The following is a 21,352-nucleotide window of genomic DNA, read 5'->3' on the forward strand; positions in this document are numbered from 1 at the left end:
AAAAGAAGGAAAACAGAGATAGGTTCACTGTTATGAGCAGGTCAGGCATAGAATTATTTATTTTGGTGTATGTATACCTACTTTGTCCACTTTTGTGCATGGTGTGCCTGGTGTGCACTTCTGCAGTTACAGATTTTCATAAATCATTTCTTCGCCTTTGTGCAAAGGCACTGCCAAATTAACGACATGCAATATTTTTATTTTATTCTTATTTTAAAATGGCACTTTTTCCTGTTACCTAGCCTCTTTCTGGGGTCTTTATAGTGATGCTTCTTGCTTACTCAAGTGTGAGGATTGTGTCCTATAGAAATCTAGTGTTTAGAGATCAAAACTGCTGTTAGTTTTCAGGTGTTCTTCCTTTTTTTCCCCCCTTTTTTTTTTATAGTCAAATAAATATAGCACCCATGAAGCCAGTTCTGAAAGTCAGAAACCTTTTGTTGGGGGTGACTCCATCTTCCAGAGCTGATTTTCTACACATGGCTTTTCAATTCTTTACACCCAATATTTTATCAGACTTACTACATGTGAATGTCTGCATCAGCGGAGCAATCCTTCATCCTGCTCAAAACCCAGTGTGCTACTGAGTGAAAGAACAGTTTGCAAGTACTGAGACAGTCTCTTGTGTCTGCTAGCTCTTTAGTAAAGGGACATTTCTGTAATTTTTTTCTCCAAATAAATAAGAACTCTACCATCAGACATTAAAATTTCCTGTAAATCAACAGCAGTCAAGATTTGATGAATGGAAATATGGTGGAAGATATGGGTTATGGGCAGTGCCTTCACTGGACATGTGCAAGAGGTGCTGCAAGAGGTAGTTCTTGTGCCAGTTTTGTGTGATTTATTATCTTGTCAAGGACCTTCTAATCCTTTCTAAGTTTAGTTGTTTGTTTTCTTTAGATAGTAGTGATGACTTGTTAAACATTAAAGTAAGTTTTTAAAGAGTTTAATAGCTCTTTTCCTTTCAGTAGACCTGTTGCAGTTTTTAAACATAGAAATAGGCTGAGTCCTGGCAGCACAGGCAGAATATAATTTACATTAAATTATGATGGTGGAACTAGTAACTGTTTAACCACTCTAATAAATACTCAAGGAATTTTGCTCTTTTAAAACTCTGATATGAAGTATGTTACAAATAAAAACAAATATGCTCAGTCCCAAGTTAATTACATTTTAAATTACATGTGATGAAAACCAAAATGTACAGAAGATAGATGAGACAACATGAAGTAAGCATTGTGGAAGAATCATCAGCTTAAGAACTGCTGTTGAGGAAGGGTAACAGACAAGTACACAAAATGATGAAGGAATGGAGTAGGTGGATGCAGAATTGCCACTGCCTCATAAACAATGTAGGGATAACTGACTGAAATTAGTTTAAACAAGAAGAAACACTTTCCACAGCCAGCTAATAAAGTTGTGGATGATAGCAGAATGATGCAAAAATCTCAAGGAATTAAGTCTATATAGAAAGGATTAAACTATTTTATGAGGTTGAGTTCATCAATGGCAATTAAATACCGCTGTCTGGAAATAGTCTCTGCCTCAGAAAATCTGTGCATTACAGCATTATCAGGAACCAAGAGGGCATATTTGCAGAAGGATATTTCAATTTTTGCTCTATATGCTTAGGCCACTGAGAGACACTTGGCAAATGGGCCTTTTGTCAAATTCATTAGTTTTTCTTAATGCATTTTTTTCTAAATTACATCTTCTTTCATAGCCATGAAGAAAAGAATAATATAATATAATCTTGTTAGTTAATGCCAAAACAGTCCCTATGCATTTATGTCTAATTTGCTAAATGCTACCTGAGAGAATTAGAAGTCAAGTCCTTACCCCCATACCATCATTGACATGTTTTGCAAAACACAGTAATGTAGGGGCTGGTAATTGTTCCATGTTGTGAAATGAGTTGCCTACACTGTTCAGAAAAACAGATTGGAGACTGGTTTTAAGCACTTGATTTGGGCATGACTGAAATGTAGAACACTGAATTGAAAATTCCTTTCTGTGAAAAGTTCTGATGTTTAACGTGTTGTGGAAGACTAAGGACATTTTTGTTCTTCAACAACAGAATTTTTTTATTTAAAGCAGACTGGAACACCTAAGGTTTTATGTATCTACACAATAGTCTTTTCCTTTATCTGAACAAATCCTGAATAAATCTGAATAAATTCAGATGGTAAAAATCATGCAGGTCCATTTAATTAGCTCTTCTTACAGTGCCCTGATGGATGTATTCCAAAAGTCACAGAATCATTTAGGTTGAAAAAGGTCTACAAGATCATTGAGTCTAACCTTTGAAAAGATCAGGAAATGCATTTCATCTTTAAGGCTAGCTGGTGATACAACAATGTTCAGCTCAAGTGTTAAGAAGCTCAAATGTATCAGTTCTCGGGGCCACAGGAGCCATTCAGGCTGTCACCTCCATAAGTCCATGCCTTTCAGTCTCAGTTAGGTACCACAAAGAGACACTTCATTTCACATGGCTGAAAAGTGTATCTGATATATTGATGAAGATATTACAAATAGCACAGATTCATCTTGGCTCTTAGGCACATTCCACAAGGACATTCCCAAGATGGACAGGATATAAAAGTAGATCAATTGAAAGTAACTGGAATGAAGAAACAGTTCCTCACAGAGAAAGATAAATTCAAAAGCACATGGATTGCTCATTGTGTTATCACCCAGGAGTCAGACTGGCTATGAGATGGCCCCTGATTAAGCCTTAAGGTAAAATGATGATTCTAAATGGTTAAATGAGACATGTTATTCTCTGAGACTTTTGAAATGCGTAACTGATAATTGATAATTAGACAAAAAGATAAAAGCATGGGGTAATAAGAGAAGTGTGCACTTAATGCTACTACTTCTGAAAAGCACTTACAGATACTGACCAGAAAAGTAATGATCCATCTACCTTGTATCCATTCATGGCTCTTGCAGCCTACATTAACTTAGTATGATCAAGAGACATTTTTTTAAATTTTTTTTTTTTTTATGAAGAAGAAGAATGGAAAAAAACCCAAGGACTTTCCCAGAGACAATATGGATAAGTAAACTGGATTTACTGTTTTGACAGCATGACTCTTCACTTGAACTCTGGGGATCTGAAGTTCCTCTGTGTGTGGCTGATCCTGCACATACTATTTGTGATAAAGGATAAGACAGGGAAATATGTTGCCCATAGTGTTGTTCCCCAATTTTTGTCCTCACATCAATGAGGTTCCATATATCTCTTGTTCCATATATCTCATTTTAGCAGCAAGGGCAGATTATTAAGCAGCAGTGTGCAGGACTTCTAAACTCAGGAGTCCTCTCAGTGGTACAGTAAGATTCTTACTAGTCAGCCATTGAAGTGAATTTGAAGAGTGTTCTGAGCACATTGAGTATTTAAATAGCACTGAATGGTGACAGCTGTGATTTTCATGAACATATTTGAGTTTTTAAAAAACTGGTATATGTGTATTGTTAAACACAGGGAAATGTCCATAAAATCCTGGAAAAATGCAGTTTACCACTTACTGGGAAGCAATGTGTTGACCGCATCATTACAGAAAAGGTAAAGTACTTTTCTTGACTCCTTGTTTAAAATTTCCTCCTCTATCCCTAGTAACAATAGCAAAGCTTAGCAAAACTGAAGAATATGTTCCATATCTGTTGCCACCTAAGTGAAAAGATGGCCTTGGGGTTCTGATACAGAGGTCTTGGGGCTCATATTTTTCCTTTTAAAGTTTTGACATGTGGCATACTGAACTGTACCCTAAGATGCCTTCAGAACAAAGATGCCACATGTGACAGGCATGAAAAGTGTTCATCTCCTTGTTTTCCCCTAAAGTATTTCTGAAAATTTGCTGTGACATGCCAGTTTTCTAATACAGCTGTAATCACAGCTTGGGAGGCAAAGGTGCATTGTTGTTTGCTTTTGTTAGGTTTTTTGTTTAGTTTGATTTTGTCCTTTTGTTTTGTTTGTTGTTTTTTTTTTTTCCAGCGGAGCACACATAGGTTGGACAATTTGCAGCTTCTTTCATATATACTGCATACTGTTTGAGAGAAACCTGTGGCTGTAGCAGAGCTTTAGTTCTTTTGTCCTACACTTGATTCCATTTGTGAAGCAATTTATTCTGGAAAGTATAAGTGGAAGTACATATGAGCATCTCATACTGCTGCTGCTCAAAGTACATTAGTGGATCTTTTCAGCAAAGGATAAGTGCTTAAGGTTTTAGCTGTAATCATACTCCTTTTATTTTTGGTGTTTACATTTTTAAGGACTTAGAGTAGTCCCTCTGTGAGCCATCTGTCATGTCAACTACAAAGCATCTAAGGTGCTGATGAAGAATTTGCTTTCTCATGGTGGGATATTGCTACATCTAAAGGATTTTTCCTCACGAAGTAAAGGAAAATTTATTAAAATACGGAAGTTTTCTTTTTTTTCAATTACTCTTCTACCAACTGGCCACGTACAAATGTAAGGTACAAAGAAAATGAGAGGGAAAAAGGACTAATAGAAAATAAACAAGTAGAAATGTCTCTAATATTTATCAATTGCTAGATCTTGTGGCTTTATTAGGAAATAATATAAATGTGCAACAACATTTGGATAGTGTTGCAAATTCCGTTTCCGCACTAGCATCCTGGAGTGTTCCTTATGCCCTGCATTTCTTTTAGGACTTAAAGAACCTGTCTTTTTCCACTCCCATGAAAAGCAGTTTCATGTGCCCAAAGGACCATTAGGCTTCAGGACACTTCTGTGACAAGCGTATGACTTCACTTTAATTTCAAGTTGAAGCTTTGCTGGTCATTTGCTACTAAACTTTTATTTTTAAGGAAAATTACTTTAGACCTTATGGTTTCCCTGGCAACTTGATTGCAACCTGTGCATGTCCCTCTGGTAGGCACTATTAAAGTGCACATTGTTTTACAGGTATTTTTATTTGATGCACTTGGAACTCTCAGAGGTGGAGTGCATATCTTATGAAGACATCAGACAGAACAGCCTTTGCTCCTTCAGCTTCTTCCTCTCAGACTTTCTTTTAAAAATACTGCAGGGCATCTTTTCTTTCATTGCTAGCTTCTAAAAATTCTAGCATTTGCATTGGGTATGCAGTAGCTGTTGGAGAAACTTATAGTCAGCCAAAGATGATCTCTCTACTGGCCATGAAATTAAATAAAACACTGGGAAAACATTCTCTTCCCTGTTTCTTTTGTGGTGTCTTGGTGGACATATTTTTAGAGCAAAGAACATCTCAGCCCTTTCCTTTGAACCTCCCATTCTCAGATTGGAGCAGCAGACATGGTCCACATTTCCTGCAGTGATGTACAGTTGCACTTTTCCCCCACTTTTTCTAGAATATCTAGAATACATACTAGATTCTAGATATTCTAACACATTCTAGATTCTCTTTCTCCGTACAAATAAATGTAGCAGAAACCTGTATTAGTCAGTTATGAAAGTGAAAAGTAACATCTTATGTTACTGAAGGAATGCTGTCTACTTCAGCACACCATTTAGTTCAGTGTTACTCCATTTACATCCTCATTTTCTCTTTTAATAATAATAATAATGATAATAAAATTATGTGCTTTTTAAACTTAATAGGCAGTGTTTGATGTGGACAAGAAGAAGGGATTGACCCTCATTGAAATCTGGGAAGGACTGACTGTAGATGATATCAAGAAAAGCACTGGCTGTGACTTCGCAGTAAGTAATTTTACAAACCGGAACAGTTTGGAGTCAGAACAAATATTCTCCACAAATACTTATCACATGAAGGCTTGTAGTTGAAGTAAGTTTCTTCTTTATACGTGAGGACTGAATAGATTACGTGTGGGATTTACAATGAAAGATAATTTGGAGCTAATATAGTGTGATGATGTCAGAAGCATCAGAAGCTAAGAAAACCAGGAGAGATGGAGAAATAAAGTTAAATTAGAGTAAAGTTTAAAAAGTTATATAAAGTTTAAATTAGAGTAAAAAGACAAGTGGAAAGGAAATTTCTATGCTTTGAAGATGGGAATTGATTCATCTCTAAAAGATGGATAAATATTTATTTTTTCACTGTATAAGCTAGTTTACCTAACTCTCTGTAGCTGACTTTCCATGCTATCTTTAGGTGGAGTTGTGAGTGTTCTTGACAGGAGTGACTACAGTTTTCCCCTCTGTTTTAGTAGTGGCAATCAATGAACTGCTCTAAGACTGCCTTGTATAAATTGAACTTATGCTCTGCATTAATCCAGAAAACCCCTGCCTTTTGACATTCACATTCATTCTTAAGTTTTTCGTAATGAAAACACAAAACTGCATAATTCATGGAAAGCTGTAGCACTCTAGAGTGTAACTGAATGCATGTGTGGTTGATAATATAGTTTCTTCTTGGCCTGTCCCTACATCAGCATTTCAAATTTTCAAAATACAGCATCTTTTTTTCTGTGTTGTGAAGTCTTTTGGGGAAATTCAACCCTCCTTTGGCAGGGGCAGCAAGTATGACAGTGTAAAAATTGTGCTGTAAAAACAGTTCAGGAATATTTAGTAATGAAGCAAAATACTCCTTTTTGCAGAGTTTCATTGTATGGCTATGGCACCTAATTGATAGACTGCAGAGCATTTAGTATGTGCGAGGGTTTTTTATTAAGATTTTGAGCATATTCTTGGTAGTAAGGAAACTTCCTGAGCAATGAACCTGTGAAATTTCATTTATTTCCTTTGTTCATAAGAGAGTATTTCTGATAACTAAATATGATTGTGTGTGTTTCTCCTTAGGTATTTTAAATAAAGGTCTGTTAGCTGCTGAAAATACCTTTAATTATCTGAGAAAAAGATGCTGGATTAAAGACTTGTAGCCAGCAACTGCAGAGTTGCTATAGTGCTACAGAATCACTTTGTTGAACATAATGATGCTAGGTTCCTAGCTTTCCATGTCATATTTTAGGGAAGTCATTATTATTTCTTAATTTAAAGTGGAAGCAACCTGGCTGTATAGAGGAAGGTTACCAGATTGAATACCAGAAAGATGGTTTCTTTAACTTTGAGGGGAAACTGAACATCCTTCACTAGTGATGCAAACGATTCATAGGAGAAGAAGGAAAGCAGAGGCTGAAAAACCTCATTCCCTGCTGCTCCTCCTCTAACAAACTGGATGCATAACCATAGCCATGAAACATTCATACCTGGAGCAGACCCCAGCATGTTTATAAACTTTTTACAAATCATTGCCACCAAGCCCAGCAGGATAGCTATTCTGGTCACTGTCCCTCTGATATAAAAACTACGTATTAGGGACAACACCAAAGCTATTTCTAGATAAAAAGTAAACCTAGGGACCATAGAGGTATTAAAATCTCAAAAAACCCTAGGGACCAGAAATGCATGCAAACCTTCACCCCAATAGACATGAATTCAAAAAACATGGCTATTAGCTGCTTTAAACAAACACAGAATAATAGCAACCAAAATGCAGTCAAAACAGGGTTTTTCCACTCTCTTGAGCCACCAGGATGGGCATCAATATTTTGTCCTGGTTTAGGGCAAATTTGGTAGAGAATCTCCAAAGGAGGGCCCCTCCAGAAAACAAACCCACATGGCCCCGCCCCCCAACTGGTTTGGGAAGAATTCCTCGGAGATAAGTGAAAAGAACCTGTTTATTTGACAGGCACAGCACTTTCCAGCACACAACATGAGCAATACCGGGTGACACCGCTCTGAAAAAGGTGACAAAATGAGAAAGTCTCTCTCGGAGGTGGTCGCTCTGTTCTCAGTTCCTCTGGCGCTGGGGCAGCTGCTGCAGCCACAAGGTGCAAATCCTCGGTGTTTCCAGGTCCCAGTCCAGAGCAGGTTCAAGATGGTTGAAGGAGAGGAGAAACAGTCCAGGAAGGTATTTGGACTGTTTAGCTAGAACTAGCTAATAAGCAGAAGCAGAAGCAAGCAGAAGTGAGAGCAGAGAGAGAGTGAGCAAAGCAGAAAGCCAAAAGCAAAAAAAGCCAAAACAGCCCTATGTACTGCCCGTCTCTGTGTCCCTGATAAGAGAATCCCAAACAAAACTTTCACTCTTCAGAGACAGTCTTAAAGGTACAGAACATATGGATGGGGATACAAGCATCATAATGTCACCCCAGGACACATATACAGCAGTTCTGTGTGGAAATGAAATGATTCAATCAGCTTCTGACTTTGCTCTAGTAGAAAATTATCAATTTTTAAAAACTTTGATAATGCCAGGACTACTTTTTCTTGGCCTGATCTGTCAAGCTGCTAGCATCCAGAAGTAAAATATAAAAAATGATCTTTATATGTTTTTTATCTATCACAGTCAGTCACTTTGCTTTGTTCTTTTGGATTTAATTTGGGGAGTAACTTCATGATGAATTTGAAAGTGGAAGTTTTAGTAAGCATTTAAACAGATGTGAACTACGGCAAAGGACTTCTGTTTGCAGAAGTCACTGGAAACACTCCTTACTTGTTCCAAACCTGCTTGTTTGAAAAGACCTGGTTTTTTTTTGGTTGAGATGACCCAGAGATTCAATTAAGTGGTGTTTCCCAAAGTGAAGGCTAGCTGCCTGTGCTCAAGGCAGTGAAAGCAGAAGCAAGCAAAAAATTCAGAGAAAGAAGTGATAAGATTAAACTGTTGGGCCATGAGATTAAGCTTTGCAGCAGGTATGACAGGGCAAGGCAATTAGGTCGAAAGAAAAGATTAACACAACCCACCGTTCTTTGGTGCTTTCCTGGAAATGTTTCAAACAAGTGATAAAAACTTAAACTCTTTAGTGTAGCCTGAAGTTAGGAGTTGATGAGAGGTATTGGAACAATTCACTGTCTGGCTCCCTGGGATGTCTCTCTAAGGTCAGGAAGGGACAATTCACAGGCATCATTTCCTGGTTCTCCAGAAGGCAAACTCCAGCACAGTCTGCTTTGTTCGGCTGCTGCAGTCATGCATGAAATCACGAGCTGTGGGCATGAAAAATGTAGATGCTTCTTGGTTTATACATTTACATGTACTTACCTTGAAAGCAGTAGCTTGCATAAATGCTTGCAAAGCAATGCTTGTTTGCAAAGCGTGTACCTCTGCCAGAGCACGTGCAGGTGTTGGTGTGATTTACTTATGGCTCCTTACAAAAGTGCCCACAGTCCCTACAGCACTGCAGATTGAACGCATGACATGAACCTCAATTATTTGTTTATTAACCTGTGGCATGGAAGTGCACTAGCCCTTTCTTTCCTTTCCCTCCCGCCCCCCCATCCTGTAAAGAACCTTTCCAGGTCACAGTGTCCCAGTCCTGCTGTCATTGAAATCCTTACCAAATCTTCTCTGGAAATCTTTGACAGCAAGACTGGGTTGCTGTTGTGTAATACTGGACCCTTGATGGCCTAAATTACATATATAGCAAACAGCTACAGGTTCTTTGCTTAGTTTTGAATTTCAGAAAATAGGAATTTGAGGATAGTGTTTGGCAGTTACTCAGAATGCAGCCTCCTTGGTCCTTTTTTTTTCACATTTCAAAACTCTGCCTCAGGCTTTCTTGCAAGAGTAATGGTTGTGCTTGTGATTATTTATGTTCACTGAATGAGACATCTTGGGTTTATTTATATCGGTAACAGGAGCTTTAGTGATGCTGTATTGCCACAGTAAAAGCAGGATCATATATTTTACTAGTTTGAAACAGAGCTAATCAGGGGAAAATGAGGAACTGACCCCTTTTTCTAGTAGCTTTTTTTTCAGTAGATGCCATGTATGATCTGAACTAAAACAAATGTCTCTCTGAGTTCACTAGAAATGAGATTTTAAGAGATGGGTCTATCTTTATATGTAACTGTCTTAGCCCATGTAGACTACTCCTGTTTGGAGAGGAGAAATTCATAGTCTATATGGCCATATTCAAGACACATTTGACTACACAGTTCCATTTCACAGCCTGCTTGCTTACTTGGAAAAATATCTCCTAAAGAGCATTTGCAAAACAAAATGTCAAAGGAAACATGATTTAGAGTCAACAATCTTCATTATAGACTGGCATCATGTAAAAAATAAACAATTCGCTCTCAAATTTACTGTGCTGCGAAGACAAAATGTTGGCTTATCTTGCATGCTTAAATAAGATCTGCTGTAGCCTAGCATATAGACCACCTTGGCAGGCAATCTATTTGGGCTTGTACTACCTTTTAGCATTGATGAAACCATGACAGAACATACTTTTGCAGATGTATTTAATTATAAAAATAATCAGGATAAATCACAAATCCCCATCACAACTTTTTTTTTTTCCCTTAATCTTGAAGCTTGTTTTTTCAAAATATTCAAAGCTAACGTGGTGTATAGAAAAAGCATCTGCCACGTCTAGCGTATGTTTAAAAAGGAATTGTCTGTCCAAGTTCAACCACTGAGTTAAAAATGATACAGGATATAGATTTTATATTGTGGAAGTACATTTTCCTTTGAGTAACATTTTTTTTTGAGGCTATTGCAAGATTGAGTTGATTATTACATGGAAGCTGTGGGGGTTTTTTTCCTGATCAATCACCACTGCTGTGAAAACCATTAAGAGATATTTTTGTATCATATATATACACATATATATTTGATGTTAGAATTGTGGTTTGCATTTTTCTGAAATGAAAAATAGGTGTTAATAAGAGATAAGCAACTTTTATTAATTTAACAAATAGGGACTTCTTTTTTTTTGCTTTTTTTTTTTAAGGGCTCATTTTAAATTTTTGAACACTAACTTGGAACTTAACAGAATTCAGCCTTATTCAGAATCAGAACCTGAAGGAGTGCTTGCTTCATGGAAATTCAATGAAATAAGCATAGGGCTGTTTGTGTAGCTGAAAAGGGTACTTTGGGATTGGAAATCAGAGATTTAACAGGCTTGGACTGCAACAAGCCCCAGAGCCTGTGTGTCTTCTTACCAGTTGAGGGGCCACGTACTGGACTGCACAGGCAGACTCCTCCTGGAACACCTACCTGTCCAACATTAGCAAAGCATTTGAAACTTCCAAGATCAGGTGTTCTTCCTCTAAGTGAAAGAATATTAAGACTGTGTTGCTTAGGAGGTACCATAGAAAGTAGCAATTCTGAAGCTATGCACTGTGAATATGGTCTGCATTAAGCCCTTTCAGCCCTTACTAAATGCTGTCTTCCTAGCACACAGTGATACTGGATTGATGTCTCTGGTGGACTCAGGGAGTCCTGAAATGCTTTCTACATTTCAGACTTGATTGCTTGTTTTCCAAGCACAAACCATCTGTTTTGTTTCATCGGCATTTTTCTGCTTATTTAATCAGATTTTAGTTAGAGCAAAAGTTGTGTTTGGGTCCAGTTGTGAGTGGTGCTGGGCTCTCGCCACCTTCCTTATCCTGAGCAGACATTATGGCACATCAGACCCGTCTGAAGTGGATAGTGGTGCGCACAAATGACAGCTGTTAGCGTCGGATGTGCAGACACCACAACACCACATTTAATGGAATATGCTCATCAAATGTAAAACACTTGATGTTTTGATGGTACTGAAATCAACAACATCAGAAAAAATAGAAATCTCTACAGTAATTGCCTTTGCTGTTGTTTGCAGAATACAGATTTTAATGCTTCTATCTTCATCCTCCAGTGTTTAGCTCTACTTGAATGGAGCTGTCCCTGTCTGTGGCACAAGTAGGCCCAAATAAAGCGGGGCACATAGTTACTTGGACTCTGAAATGTTGAAGCATTTCTGGAACTAATACAGGAATGCTGATGCATTGTACATATTACATCTATTTATTATCCTAGTTCACACACAACTTTGAAAAAAAAAATGAATTGTTGCTATCCACTGAAAACATTTCATTAGCATTTGATACAGTAAACACATTCTTCATGAACTTAAGTTTTCCTCAGTGGCTAGTCTCATAAGGTTATAAATGATGATACACGGTGGCTGGAGGAAAGATCACGTAGAAATCTAAGTGGTACAGAAAATACATCCCTGTACCTCTAAAAGAAAGAGGCATTAATGCTTGAAAAGGCACTTATATATTATTCTTTCATGAGTTAGTTTCTTGAGTACTTTTAGCTGAAAAAGATGGGTTAAGGAGGCAGGAGGATGCTGTAGGTGATGCTTCCATGGGGCACATTTATCAACTAGGGGCCAGATTATCCATGGAACTGTTTTTCATCCTGAAAAAGTAAGATCACATGAGTTATTTCTGATCTTCATCCTGGGGCATCAGGCTGGGAACAGGAGATAATTAAAGGGGCTTGGACCTTCTGTGGAGACCTATTCCTCAGAGGTTTTGTGTAGACCTGAGTGAAAGTTCAAGCAAATGTTAACCACTGCTGCTATAGAAAGTATTGTTACTATTTACACCTTCTTTCCTCATCTACCTTCCTGTTTAGGCTTACTGTGTTTTATTTTTGGCCTGCGGTACATCTTAGAATATCTCTAATTGAGTTTTGTGAGCAAATGAATTAAAATAATGGAGTACATAAATGTGTCCCTACACAAAAATTATTGTGAATGGGAAAATGAAAGTTTTTTTTTTAAAAAAGCGAAATTGGAATTAATTAACTATATAATCATCGAGCAAATAAAATTGAATGTGAATGGAAGAATGACATTTAAAAATAGGAAATATAAATTTGATATTGTATTATATCATCATCAAACAATCCCATCAAATGTATCCATATACAATATTTACAGAGTGTTTATTGTGTATGTGTACCTTTCATTGCGTATCCCCTGCTCATATGCATCTTCCAAAAGATGGACATTATTGCACAGAAGACTCTGCAGGGGGCAAGTACAGGTTCATCTGCCCAAGTTTAATATGCTTGCATTCTTACACAATAACCTATCTCAAAATAAATGAAGCGGAGAGTCTGGGTACTGGCACCACACATATCTTGTATTCTTGCATCAGAAAATTTAGTTGTGGTGGTGTTTATCTAATATACTGCAAATATGGCAGGTTAAATAAGTACAGTGCCTTGAGTCTTCAATGGTAATAGTAGATACAGGTGGAAGTGAATGGTGGGTTGTACTGCTAGATTTTACCTGTATGACAACTTTTGTTGGTTTTTTTCCCGTTCTTTTTGCTAGGTTTCACCAAAACTAATACCAATGAGGCAGATTTAACTGCGAATTACAGACTGGGCGAAATTCGCAAGAAGGCTTGTTTCCAAATGGAATAAATCGATGACCGTCTTGCAATGTTACTTTTTTTTTTCTTTTTCTTTTTTTTTAAGGGCTCTCTAAGTAGTTTCCAGATAGTTAAACTCAGGCTTGACTATATGTTTAATTGTATTCTGCTTTCATAACATTACCAGCTTTAATGGAATGGTGAATATATTCTCTAAGTTTTGAATCATATTATAGTGAAATGTTAATGATTGCTGTAAAAAAGAAAAAAAAAAACCTTGTAGTCTCTCTGCCAAATGCTAGGGTGTTTTTACACAGAATTAGAAAAAAAAAACATGCAAAACTTATGATTGCCTCTTCCTTTGATGATATCTGTTGCTCTGGAACTATAGCACTTACCACATCCATTCTCCTCTAAAGGTGTGGGTCTTTCTTTTCTGGAGTGGTCTATAACAAATATATGTATCTGTAGAGAGATATTGGGAGTATGGACATTCCTTTTCCTGAACGTTTTCATCAGTCTGTAACAAAATTGTTTAAACCAGTGGAAATAATTGGGACCTAAACATATCTGCTGTTTCCACAGTGTGTGTCTGTTGGTACTGAGAGGTCTACACCTCCCCAAGTCCAACTGTGACCCTTCATATTTCAGTCATACAAACTAGAATGGGGCTAGTATCAAGGAGGAAGATGAAAAAGTGTCCTCATGCAGGCAACTGGTAGCTGCACAATTATCCCACATGAACTGCTCTTGTTCTCCAGATATAATGCTTCTCCTCACCTCCCAGTCAAAGGCAACTGAATATAGTTTCTGCAGTCAGGTCTGTCTTCCCAGTGCCTCATAGAGAAACAGGGGAAGAGAAGGTTTGGACACTTCGATGAGTCTTCTGAAGGGAATACAGATGGTTAAGGGTAAAAGCAATATGCACCACTTGTCACTCAAGGCACCAGAAAAATCTAAAGAGTTTGGAACCCGATTTCATCATATCTTGAGACAATCAAAATGAAAAGACATTATCTCAGAGTCATTTTGATGAAGGCCTTATTTTCCCTGTTAATTACAAAATCATTTTTATATTTTGTTACTTTTGCAAACAGATGATATGACAGCTTTGGATCTCACATACCAAATCAGTACAATATGTCTTTGTTACACAGAGCATGAATTGACTGGAAATCAACATTTACTAAAATACAATGTTCTCTCCAATATAATGGTTTCTGTCATTTCTGTCATTTATATAAATAGGAACATGTAAAACACTTCAGTTAAAATAATTCCTGACATAATGTGTGACATCAGGAGTGCAGCATATTGAGTGACTGAAAAACAAAATGTAGATACACAAGAAGTTTATATAATGCCTATCATGCATGTAATAAGCATGTTTAGCACGTGACATAGAAAAGCATTCTAATACTAAGTGAATAAGGGATTCATCATAGTCAATGTGTGTAATGGAAGGAATGTAACACATTTCTTGGGCAAGCTAAATTGAGCAGTATTTAGCTCTTGTACTAGTCTTCGTAGAGCATTTTTCCATTCTAAAATATGAATTGCTTCTCTTTCATGGAAACAGCTACAAAATTGGTCTTGATCCATACATGGGTTTTACAGCAGTAAAACTGCTTCAGTTGGAGGTATTATATTGTATAGTTGCACTTACCCTAAACAGTTCTTTGATAATCTCTTGTCAATACCATAACAAACTACGCTTCATCCCAGATAGAAATGAACAAAATGCCTTTGTAAACACCATTATGCCAGTACAAAAGTATTCCCATGATACTAAACTGTGACTTGAATTTTGGCTGCTGGTGGGTAGTAGGCCATTGAGTAGCCTGAATCTATAGGCAAGACCTGATGCTGGGCCTGTGGGAAAGAAGTGTGTTGTACAAAGACCTGTGCTAATTTCATGACTAATGTATACAAGTGATTTGGTTGATAGGTAATTTTCATCAAAGACTTAAAACTACATTTATCATAGTGCTCCAAGATATCTTAACACAGGATGTTAATTTTCACGTTTTCTCTGTTTAGGCTATTTAGATGTATTGCCTGTGTTACTCACTCATTCCACACGAGTTAATTTTGACCATTTTTTCTTCTGTGGAGGTAGACTCAAGTTCTGCTCACAGAGGTTTTGAAGATTAAAAGTCTGTATAGTCTGTATATAATAAAACCTGACTATTTTAGCTCACTGTAAACAGTTTCACTTTTGAATAGAGCAGCCCACAGGCCTCTTCCCTAATCCATGTGGGAAGGGTCAGTGACAGTTCTGACCCTTGTGGTGGTGTGCACAGCAAAAGGTGCCTGTCTTTGCCTTCTGAAGAGCTACTCTGAGGGAATGGATGTAGTCCCTGAAGGTGTTTTGTTCATCCTCACTCAAAGCTCTTGTATAGAGTACCCAAAATGGATGATGGTTTTAGGGTAAGCAAGAATTATAAAAAACTATTGTACAGGGGAGGGCACTAACTGTTAACTTATCCAGAGGAAAATAACCCCACAAAACCAAAAAGACCAAAGAACACAAACATTTAAATAGATGGGCGAGTCTTAAAGAAATATAAATGAAAATGTTGCTCTATTGCAATTACCTATGCTACATTAGTTGTAGGACTGATTAGTTAATTCCAGTGAACATTTACACATCTATGAAGTGCAGGAGAAGTGTCTGAGGGCAGGATCAAGTGTACACTGCTTCTGCCATAGAATTTTCCTTTGCTGGTACACGCACAGAAGCTATTGTTGTCATTTATACATGGCTATAAAAAGACTAATGACCTGTTAATGTCTGGGAGTTTAGCACCTTGGTTTCTGAATCAAAGAACTAGGACCCAAGAACTCCTGATTTCCAGCTTTTCTGGTTCTCCACTAACTGCCTTGTGGAATGAGCAGCTGTGTTCTCTGCCTTGTCTCCTGTTGCTGGAAAAGGGGATGTTTTTCTTCCTACCTCACAGGGATGTTGTGAGGAATAAGAAGCTAAGGTCTGTGCAAAAGGTTATTTGTTTCTCTTCAACTTGGGGATCACACTTGATCGTGTGGAAGAGTACTTGAAGACTGTCATACGTGCTGTACATTTGAGTTCTGTGTCTTATTTGTGTCAGTGTTAATGCAAGAGAGCAAAAGCACATGGTGCTGAAAATTGGGGATAAAAGGAGAACAGGCTCTCTCCATATACAGCAATGATGCTGTAGCAACAGGAGACAAGATATGTATGTCACACATGAATTTTTGTATCTTGAGGACAAAAGATTGTATTAAAATATTGGTATTGTTATGAAAATGTCATGAGTTCGCACAAGATAATTGCAACAAGCTTTGAATCCACTTTTAAAATTCATTTATTAAGCAAAATAAAAATTAAAGCTCTCCTAAGTATTTCCCTCTCTGTGGGCACAAGTGTGGTTCATAGGTAAGGTATACTCTGAGCAGTAGTTGCAATAGTTGGCATTGCAGGGATTGAGGTTTATTTGGACTGAAATCATTCCCTGCTTGACAGCATGTCACAAACAAGGACAGTTGTTACTCTTTGTCCTGAAGAAGATGATGATTCTACTATGTTATCACATTGGACTCCACTTTATATTTTATTGATTTTTTTGTCCATGAAAAAAGGAAAAAAATGCAGAAAACATAGCTGTGCTGTAAACTCTGCAAACTAAACATCAAAGTCCTTCCTATGTGCAAAAACAATCGATATAATAAAGGTTTAAAATTGCAGGTTTTGTTTATTAATTTGTCTGTTACCATTTTTTGAGGTGTTCTGTTCTGCTTTTGGGAGAAGTAAAAGTTTAGCTTGTGTTCACACCAGCATATTGCACATCAGCCCATGGCAAAACCTCAAGGTCTTGTCTGAATGTGGATGGGTTTGATAAACAGAAATAATGAAGCTCAAAAATCAGTTAACAGCTGGATTCTGCATGTTCTCTCTTCTCACTGGTGTCTCTGTTGGGTCAATCTCAAACATAATTATCACATTCATTTTCAAAATGACTTGTTTTTCAATCAAGTTAAATAATGGACTGCATATGTAGTCCTTAGAGAAGAGATTTTTTACCTTTTGATTAAAACTGCTGTAGAACTGATCATATTTGAGATGTTAATCATCGATGTTAGCGTGTGGCTGCACTCTGAAAATTGTACTAGATGACACATGAAGACAAATTCCATTAACCACCTACTGAATGATAAAGTAGATGATTGCAAAGGGATGAAATTGTCTGTGTGTAGTGGGGTCATCCTTCCATACCTGCCATAAGGTCATGCATAAATGTGTCATAGAATCGTTTTCTCTTCGGTATCATCAGAAAGCAGGTTGATAAATGTGAAGAAAAATGTTTTGAGTCATAAAAAAAAAACCCTGATGTTTTTCTCTGAAATGAAACTCTTCAGTAATTTATATGCGTAGTCAAAATCCAGCATCCCTGTGAAGGAGGCTAGAAGGTAAGTGGCAAAACCCCAGAGATAATGCAGCAATCTTGCAGCTCTGAAATTCACTCACACGAATGTGGAAGGTTATGTTTTCCTCTGACAACAGGAGAAAGTTACAGGCGTATCTGGGAAGCTTTGTGGTACCTTGTATGTCTTCCATTTTGCCTATTGTGCTGGTTGGGGTTTGGGTAGAGTTAGTTTTGTTCACAGTAGCTGGTATGGGGCTGGGTTTTGCATTTGTGCTAAACACAGGGTTGGTAACTCAGGGATGTCTCCCTTATCCTGAGCAGTGCTTGATCAGAGCCAAGGCCTTTTCAGCTCCTATGCCACCCCACCAGTGAGGAGGCTGGGGATCCCAGGAATTGGGAGGGGACTTGGCCAGGACATAATTTCTTTGCTGTACAGCAGTATTCTTCTGAGAGCAGAACCCTCCTTTTGCACATAGCCATCGGCTTCTGGAGACTAGGGATCTTAACATACCCATTCCACAGTGTGTTTGGCAGCTTTAAACAAAAGAATTTCAGAGAACAACAGGATGAGGAAGAAATTACTTTTCTCAAGGTATTTACATAACATCAGGTTTTGAGGCTCCAGCAAAGATAAAAGTAGCTGTTGTGTTTGTGTTATGAAAACTTGCTGTCTCTGGTTCACATGTTTTTGTACACATTTGGAAGAAGTAAGGGCAGGGGAGAAATCCTTGCCTTCAAGGTGATTGGATTCTCCATCTGCCTCCCATGATACTTTCTACTGATTGTATTTTACTGGTGTAATGGCTTGCAGAAGCAAGCAGAACATGACTTATTTGTGGGAGCAGCAGAGTCTAAAAATAGAACTTTTATTTCCATGTACTTAAAACTGTCCCCTGAGCATGTAATCCAGAGAAAAACTGTTTAATTTGTGTCAGTCTTGGATAGATTATTAGACTGCAGCTGCTGTAGTGCTTTTGGGCATTGCCCCTGGGCTATTACATGGGTGAGAAATACTGCCCTTGGTGCAGTGCAGATCATCATGCTTCTCTCAAACCTGTGCCTGTGTGAGGGCTACAAGCTGGTGTCCACCCACCTGGCTGCTAAAGGGTCTCACCTTGAATGTAGGTTTGTGCTGTTTTCAACACAGCCCCAGCTCCTTTGAAAAATTGTGATGATGTTTCTTTCCCTGTATTGACTTGGCAGAGAGAGTTTTTGCAAAGTTCAGCTCCTAACCCTGACCAGTAGGATTCGAAGTACATCTTTCTTGTCCCAGAAAAACACCTAACCAGCCATGCTGCTCAGGGAGCTGGGTGAGAGAGCTGCTCCAGGGAATAATGTCTTTAGCAGAAAGGATGGCAAAAGCCACAAGGCTGTGAATGAAGTCAAGAAGGAGCAGGAGATGTTCATGCAATATGCATTCGCCCATCAGTGGCAAGACTTGAGCTGTCCTTCAGAGGATGGCTCCTCTTTTAGTAACATGTGCTTTCAAATGTGTAAGCAACTCACTGCCCCTCCTTTCTTTCTGTCCCATATGTAGGCACCTACCTGCAAGGTGATTCGGGGCAAGCAACAAAACTGGCAAGTCTCTTAAAGAACAGGCAGGTAAAGCAATAAAGTGCTATGGCACCTTAGTACAGTACACTGAGGGATTTTCCCTTTTGATTTCTCTAAATTAATCCAATTTGTTTGTAGATGCCCATGCTAATTACTTTTATTACTTGAATAAATTGCTTAATATTCCCTTTAGTTCTCTAGCTGGAAACTAGTAAAAAGGGAACTGAAAACTTCTCTAAATGCAGAGAAAACCTGTTTCAAGAAGAGCAAAAACTGCAGCCAGGAGGAGAATTAATTTGCAAAAACTGAACAAAAAACAACATGAAAATCAATCTCACATGTTACCACCCAAAAAGCAAAGGCAAGCCACAGAAGCAACACATTCATACCACTTAAGAAAGTATACATTAATGTAATACAAATTCAATCTCATCTGTTTAAGCAATGAGTGCATAAAGACTATGAATTGGATCCGATGCCTATATCCTGGAAAATCACATTTCCCCCACCCATTTTGAAAATTTGGCTGTATGAGCAATTAACACTGTCACTCAGAGTTGTCCAAAAAACAAGACAAGCTATGTGATGCTATAGCAGGCAAGGCTGTCATGTCCAATAATATCCCTAAAAATACAAACTTTAATCAATCACTCTGGTTTGCCTCTCATTTTTGTTTAGTTCCATCTTGCATTTGTTGCAATCAAACCCATCACCCATGCTTTCCTCTTTCTGGCACCCTACTAATCCTAAACAAGTAGCTCCCTCTGCTCAAGGAAGACTGCTCAAATTTCATCAGTTTTCCTGCTTGCCAGGACTTGTTCTTAGCATGAGGAGAGGAGGTAGTAGTGTGTGTGCCCGTGTCTGCTGAGCCATGCCAGCAGGGGAACTGAGACCAGAATAGCAGAGCAGACATCACGGGCAGAGATGGTGCTGGGGAATGGTGTTAGCGAGCCACTGCTGAGCACCAGCGCCTCTGGTGTTCTGGCCAGTTTCTAAACTGCCTCTCACACATCTCCTGTCTGAAAAAAACACAGATGCACGCTACGTTCTTCTCTCTGTCTCTAGTTTTATTTCAACTTGGAGATCACATGACCGCTCTGCTTGAAAAATTAAAATAATAAACTCCAATGAAGGTGATGAATTGGGCATTTTCCTGACAGAGCCAGGAAAAGCTCTGGGCATTTTCCTGACTGCAGTGCCCGCTGGGGCAAGAAGGAAGACATCAGGCTTGGACATGGCTCTTCTCAGATCATAGATGCTTGTCCTGTGGGCTGTGCATATACAATGGTGGGGGACGGGGCTGAGAAAGGCTCAGGACTTCTTTGGAACTGAAGGCAGGAGCTGAGATCTGGGACTGAAGTGGCACAAACTCAATTTCTGTCCTGCATGGTGGAACCACTATGGGAACTCTCAGTTCCACCAGAGGATGCTTCTCATCGTAGTGCTAATACTTCTTCAGGATTACAGGCTGGTATTGCTGATTTTTCTGCTGCTGTATTGATTAATACCAACATTTTCAGATTCCTGTCTTCTTCAGGCAACCTTTGGTCTGGAAAAGGAGAAAAATAAAAAAAGCCAACTGCATAAATCTGCTAGCTATAAAACTGAAGGATGATGAAATTATTCTGCAACACCATATCCATATTCTCATTAGAGCAGTTCAGCGTTTTTAGGACATATTAACTGCTGCAGCAAGAAGAAGAAGCTGCAGATCAATATAAAATAAACCACAGCTTCACAAAAGCCAATTTATAGTTTCCAAAGTACTTTTCCTCTGTTGTGCAGGAAAGTCATCACTGGTACACCAGTGGGACAAAGTTACAGAGAAAGCCTCAGACCTCTTAGGATGTGGAGTTGCAAAACTCATCCAGTCTGAGAAAAACATCATCAAATTGTAATGACAAAAACCTGGAGGTAACCTGTCACAGAGAAACTGGGAAAGGGGTATGATCACTGATAACTTCACTTCAAAAGCGGAGAGGTCACGGCTTAATTATCCAAATTGCTCCTGAGTATATCTCTTCAAAACAAGCTGTGTGACTTATTGCAAAACAATCCCTCTGAGAAAGCAACAATGCGAGATCTTTTTTCCATGGGGATTTTAACTTTGCAACAGACTGTTTTCACAGTGGAGCTGAAAGGGGTAGAGAGACCAGGGAGCAGCAGCACCACATCATGGCACTGCTGGTCCTGGGGCAGCAAACCCACCCACCAAGGTCATGCTTCCTGGCTCTTGATTTGGGTGGGATCCTCCTTGGGGTGATCTCTACAAGTGCATGTG

The 21,352-nt window shown here is 38.4% G+C and overlaps 1 protein-coding gene across 1 annotated transcript in view; it reads left to right on the plus strand.

Moving 5' to 3' along the window:
* Positions 1-16,837, plus strand: part of OXCT1 (3-oxoacid CoA-transferase 1) — an 86,109-nt gene extending 69,272 nt beyond the window's left edge. The window contains exons 15-17 of the mRNA XM_059492599.1: positions 3,485-3,565; positions 5,603-5,704; positions 13,075-16,837. Of these exons, the coding sequence (XP_059348582.1) occupies positions 3,485-3,565; positions 5,603-5,704; positions 13,075-13,110 (219 nt within the window). The 3' untranslated portion in view covers positions 13,111-16,837. The remainder of the gene's footprint in view (positions 1-3,484; positions 3,566-5,602; positions 5,705-13,074) is intronic.
* Positions 16,838-21,352: the final 4,515 nt, after the last annotated feature.

Source organism: Ammospiza nelsoni, chromosome Z (assembly GCF_027579445.1).
Source record: "Ammospiza nelsoni isolate bAmmNel1 chromosome Z, bAmmNel1.pri, whole genome shotgun sequence".
Lineage (NCBI taxonomy): Eukaryota > Metazoa > Chordata > Aves > Passeriformes > Passerellidae > Ammospiza > Ammospiza nelsoni.